Source organism: Echinococcus granulosus (assembly GCF_000524195.1).
Source record: "Echinococcus granulosus chromosome Unknown EG_S00057, whole genome shotgun sequence".
NCBI lineage: Eukaryota > Metazoa > Platyhelminthes > Cestoda > Cyclophyllidea > Taeniidae > Echinococcus > Echinococcus granulosus.
This window is the reverse complement of record NW_020170437.1, coordinates 65,806-72,117: the sequence shown is the minus strand read 5'-3', so window position 1 is coordinate 72,117 and position 6,312 is coordinate 65,806. Positions and strand designations below refer to the sequence as shown.

At 40.4% G+C, this 6,312-nt stretch overlaps 1 protein-coding gene across 1 annotated transcript; it reads right to left on the bottom strand. All coding sequences in view use genetic code 11, as the record gives it.

Moving 5' to 3' along the window:
• Window positions 1–742: 742 nt before the first annotated feature.
• On the bottom strand, window positions 743–5,944 carry EGR_06442 (5-hydroxytryptamine receptor; the record flags this gene model as incomplete). The annotated part of the gene is made up of 3 exons (XM_024495691.1): window positions 743–1,053; window positions 1,678–2,244; window positions 5,710–5,944. 3 exons carry the CDS (start codon window positions 5,942–5,944, stop codon window positions 743–745), a joined length of 1,113 nt encoding a protein of 370 aa, XP_024349852.1.
• Between the last annotated feature and the right edge of the window lie 368 nt (window positions 5,945–6,312).

Below are 6,312 nucleotides of genomic sequence, written 5' to 3'. Positions count from 1 at the left end.
CCGTCGATCAGGACTTGGTCGACAGCTGCCATTGCATTGCCTTTTGGCTGTAGGATGAGGTCCCACGGGGATTATTTCACTGACGAAGCTCTGCGAACGACTTGCTAAAACCCCGGGGACAGGACTGACTGAGAGCAATGGGCCGATATTTGCTGTTCTGTAAGTCCACGCTTTTTTATGATATTTCCTCCCGCTTTACCGACAATTCAAACATAGGTGGGGTCCATTCGTATGTTTTTCCAAATTACCTTACCTCACTTTTACCTTCATTTAATGCACAAGTCCGAAATCACAATTCATTAATTTTGTGGAAACACATTTATTTGCGATAGATTAGTGGACAATCGTTAAGTCATCTCTGATTGAAAAGGGCAAAAGCAATGGTAAAACGCTATTCAAAGTAAGGAAAGAGGTGGCACATTCGTAGGAAATTATCCTCAATCCAGGAATAATCCAAAAGGTCTTACAGGAAAAAAGAAAATACATTTTGGTAGTTTTATTGATAAAATAACCACGGATCTCAAAATTGATCAAATATAGCACAATTGGGCTCTCTCTGGTTTACAAAAAAGATGGTTTATGCATGAGTAAAACATGGAGATAAGGAAGGATTAAAGTCACCGTTGCAGTCAATTTTCTTCAACCAGGGATTCACGAGCTCCAGCGCACATTTGCCCAAGTTTTAGAATCAAGAAAAGGAGGAGAAGGAGGGACAGTGACAGAGTTGTGGGGACAAGGTTGCTCAGCGGAAACACTTTAACCGCGGACCTTGGCAAATAATTCTTCGGAAGGCACTGCGAAAATCCTTTGAAAAGATGGTGTAAATGATGGGGTTTAGGAGGGAATTAAGGTATCCTAGCCAGAGTAGCACTGAGACACCAATTGGATGAATTCGTCCAAAGAATGGTGATAGCAGCGCATGAATGTTGAAGGGGAGCCAGCAAAGGACAAAGCAACCTGTAATTATAGCCAATGTTCGCACCGTTTTTCGTTCGCGCCTTTGCTCTAGACGCTCTCGCAGGTAGCGCTCCTCCTCGGGCTTTATACCTGAATCTGACTCGTTTACCGACAAATTCTTCATAACTTCACTAGCCTTCTTATTAAAAATCCTTCCTTGTGCTAACCAACGTTGTTGTCTCTGTTTTTTGTAGTAAATGCACAGAGGAACAAAGTTGCGTAGTTGAGGCTCTTCAGTAGTGTTTCCGTTCTCTACCTCCCTCGAGTCGGAGGTGTGTATCATTGAGGAGTACATACTAGAGGAAAGGGAATTGGGTTTGGAATTTTCATCTGCATACAGAATGGAGGAACAATTTGTGTAGCTAGAAAGCTCACGCACCAGTTCTTTACCCGATGGAGATGCTATTACTTCTCGGTTAGAACCCAGCTCTTTTTGCTTCTGCAGACTGCGCAGAATATCATATGTCAAGGGCTGGCAATTCATTTGCCTACTTGCATAGAATTGGGACTCATCATCATAATTTGGATTCTTTAAAGAGTTAAAGGAGATCAAATTAAATGTCCCCTCACTGTCTGAGCTTTCGGATTCGTAGGTCCCCCACCCGGGTTCCTTTGTGGTGCTAATCATGGTCGCAGCCATACGCATGGCCGTCACCGCTGCTGCAACAACGGTTTCAGGGGGGTCCGTGGCTACCATCCTTTTATCGGAGGAGCTAGAACATTGGAATCCTGAGCACTGGGTAGAATCCACGTTGAACATTGTCCTGCCCTTGTGAAATCTTGTCTCCATGACGTAGCCACAGCAGTAACAGCAATAACGGTGGCTTTCCGGATTTTCAGCAGAGGTAGCCGACTGATAACTGTTGCCCTTTATGGTGGTCGAATTGGTTTGGTATTTGACAAAATGTTTCTTCCTAATATGACGACGAGCAGTGAAGTAGATGCGAGCATACATTAGGACGATGAAGACCATAGGCAAATCGAAAGCGAGTAGGTTGGAGTAGATCGTGTAGCCCTCTCCCATGTTGATCTCGCAAATGCCCTCGTAAACAACGTTGGGGATTTCGAGCTGGCGCCTGGCGTGAAAGCGCGCAGGTAGACTGACCATGGTGGCGAGGATCCAGCAAATGCTCACCATGATTAGCACGAAGGTGGCCGAGCGGTGTCGCAGATAGGCGAGGCTGCTCACCGCTAGACAGCGTTCTATTGCAATGGCACACAGGTGGAGGGTGGAGACTGTACACAAGAGCACATCCGTGCATATCCACAGATCGCAAAGTGCTAGCCCTACGTTATAAAACAAGCTGAATTAGGGTCTTTATTCTTCGCAGGGGTTAGTAATAGTGCGCGAAAGCTTCCTATTTACTATTTTCTTTGAAAGCATTCTACCATAACCTTGCCACAAAATGATAATGCAAAAATGGATTTGAAACAAAGGACAATTTCTAGCTATAGCTCATTTGAAATTGACCGGCAGTTATAAAACAGACTCCTAGGATGATTCCCGTTTTATCTTGCAGCAAAATATGAAATGAACTATCATTAAATTCATTTTTCCCTAAACACAGCAGCCAAAGTAATTTTATCCTCATGTTTCTAAGGTGTACTGAAATATGTACATCATTTTAACAAATTTCGCCACTGTAAGAGGCAAAATCTGGAAGTGTTAGACGGAGGAGAGGGATCAACAAACCCCGCAAGAGGCTATTAAAAGAACTGTGGATAAAACAACTAAAGTGGTAAATATTAGATCGGAAAAAATTTCTTTTCTCAAATGGTGTACAACTTGCAAAAATCAGGATTCGATACGTCTACTCTAATGTTTTTTCCCAGCCACGTACGATTTGACATGGCTAATCTTTCCATTGCAATTAAATGTATTTGGTTTGTTATAAGCACTTAAATTACACGTCAAGCGCTAATTTTGACGTCTGACAGATACTTTACAGGCTTTGGCGTCAGATTGAGTTTGTTCAAAAGCTGAAAACAATGCGGAAAGATAAATAAGAAAAAAAGGGATTAGAAATGCGTTTTGCTACACTTAAGGAGGGTTGAGCTAGAAATATGAAGACTATTCCAAACTCAGGGGTAGACAAGGGGATTTAAAAGTTCCTGCAATAAGGTCATTAATTTCGGCGCTGCCTTTGCCAAATGAAGACTGGAGTGATAGTAAACAGTCATTGAGATCAATCATCTTTTGACAACGCTCCGCTCCTAGTTTGGTGTTGAAGGCGAATGCCGAAGATGCACAGTGTTACACTTGAACCATTTTTGAGACCCAGGAGGCTAACCACCCCTTCCGCCAACGTTAAGCAACAAAACCTCTCACCCTCTTAAAGAGGCTTGTTTCTACGTGAACTGAAAGGTCTTTCTGCATATTTTGAAAGATCTTTAAGGTTTATTCATTCAAAACGCGACATGAGTACTAGTTAGACTGTCGGGTTTCTGGGCGAAATATGAATGTGTCTGTATATTCAATTAAAGAGGTATTGTTAACTCTCGAATCCTCAGGAAGCAGGAAGCGACGTTTCATGTAACTTAGTGGCTCGAATACTGCACATAGTTAGAGTTTCCCCCAAAAAGTAGAAGAAGTCCTTCTTTAATGTTTAAATATGTGAACACTAAAGTTACAATTACTAGTCCTGGCGACTTAAATTTGTCAGTAAGTTACTCAAGTGCGTTTTCTACCATGTTTTATTTGTTTGGATATGCTGATTGAAGTAGCTCTATAACACTTGAACTTATGTGAGTCTCCAAAGGGGAGCAGTCCGCATGGAAGTTGCAAATAATCGGAAACATTTCTTTGGTTTTCTCCGACTTAATATTTGGATGAATGCAGTTAATCCAAAGTGTCACCGAATCCAACAGACGTCTAATGCCTATCCTTAAATATTTCATTATTTAAGAAAAACAAGCCTGAACTAGGTTGTTATGCAGTAATCCCCTCTGAGCGTGTTTTTGACGAAAAATAAATAACGTTGTATTATTTATAACGTGCGTGCCTCATTTTGAGAAATCGTCTAGCAGCTTTTCAAAACAGCCAAAAAATAACCGCAATCGTGAAATATGAGCACCCTTATTAAAGTGGGTTTGCTTTCAAAATCGGCAAAAAGAAGTTTAAATCTGAATTAAACGTCGTTCTAACAACAAAGATTGGTTTCGGTTCTCGTAAAATGTTGAGTTTTGCGTCACTGATTCATTAGGGCGAAGCAACCTTAACCCCACCACAATTCTGAGCGATTTATTTGCATTTCTCAATAACACTTCAATTTAACTCCACATTAATATGTCCATGCACTATCCACCAACTTCTCTTTGAATGTTATCATGAAAGTTACTGGGATTTCATCCCAAAGTGGCCGTTCAGTTCGCAAACATTGGTCGCGGTAAGTACGCAGTCTTACACACTGGCCCGTACATAAAAGTGGTACAAGTGAAAAATCACTTCTAACGTAAAGGAAATCAACGCTTTTGTTTGCCGTTACCGGTGAATTTCGGAGGTATCTTGCTGAATCCTCTTGAGAGTAAAAAAGTGGCCTAGGGATTTTTCACAGCTTTGAAATAGAGTCAGGCATAGGACGGAACCACCGCAATACTACACCAAGTAAATGACTAAAACATACTGTTAAGTTATTTTAAAAAATAGGCGAACGCTAACAAGGAATTAAAATAGGAAGCAATATAAGACGACTGGGCCCAACGCAATATTTGTCTCTGGCGGGAAATGTGTCATCAGCGAGCATTCGTTGACTACTCATTTCCTGTGTTTAAAGAACTTGGACACCCTACTCTTATCAGCACCTTCCCCCTTTAAAATATCTCTTTGTATGTGCAGCTACATGGTGAAAGGAAATAATAGGGAAAATTAGCTTGTATAGCGGAGTGCTATTTCGCCCAACTCTCATCAGTATTTACGATTCCTAAGAAGGAATTATATTCTTTACCTTTTTAGGAAGGAATAATGAGTTGTGCACTCTAATGATTGGGCTAATCTGGTAGCATTTCTTACTTTGTATGGCTACTCAAATAACTAAAAGATTAGTGGAAAAATAACATTTCTCGGGGTAATACCTATTAGTTAATCTGTGACTTCACTGCCAATAGCCTAGATTGCAAGTTAATTAATTGTAAAACAATGTAGTAAAACAACTTTTACGACCAAGAGGGCATATGGCCAGGCGTCAGTCTAATTAACGGATCACTTCTTGCATGTCCGTCTAGTAACATGAAGAATCGCAAAAACTGTCTACACACCCAGCCTGGAATTAAGGAAAAAAAAGCTCTTTGCAGGCGGACATATTTCTGACGAACTACAATTCCTGCTTCCTCATCACTTGGATTTTTAAAGAGGGTTGGCGACATAACTGCACAACGATTTGCAAATGGTATTTGTTGGACGTCAATCATGTTTCGCCTCTGCGTTTCTTTTCAAATGTACTGCATGAGTAGCTTATCCAATGAAACGAATCAACCTGGTTGTTAAATGGAATTTACAAAAAAAATTTGTAACTTTTTTAAGCCAAGGACAAATAGGTGATGCTCCCATGGAACCTCGAAAGAAAAGAACACGGAATTTTTATACTTGCAATGGTTTGTTTATCCATTAAATGCTGGGTACTAGCGGTATCAGTTACAGGATTTATCAAAAACACCGGATTTTCTAGCATAGAGAAAAATTTTCAATAAACATTGGTTACATCTTTAGATTTCATATCTGATTTACTAGATTTTTGCCAACTGATGGTAACTAACTCTTTCTTAAGAGTATAATAAAGTCCACAATTTCGTTGAATAAAACTCGATAAACTTTGACAATTTCCAACTGTGAGTGCTCGACTAATTTATTGGGAGCGTAGGTGGAGGGGCGAGGTGGTCGAGTTTGGAGGGTCAAAATACGTACAATGGACTCACCAAGCCACCACACCTTGGAGACTTCATGCACAAGACTGAGAGGCATGACAACGACCGCAACGAGGAGATCAGCCATTGCCAGACTGAGAATAAGGTAGTTTGATACGACCTAAAATACAGTAAGTGCAGCACTTAGTTGTTCATTACAATGCTAGTAGTTTATTTTGTTTTAACCATTTTTCATCTTTGAGGTATCATAAGGTTTACACATAAGTTGATCCTTAACAAATAACGGTGGATGCTGTTCCCCCAATTATCACGAAATAAATTATTTTATGTCATTGAGAGAAATGACAAATACCTTAAAATCATTTTGCAACCATTTGACCTCTATAAATGTTCAGTAAAACATTGTTTTCTCAGTCGTCTGTGTCTACAATTGCACACTTTGTTGATTAAAAATTGGATGTTTGCCAGCCCCATAGTGCTACATTCGATACATAA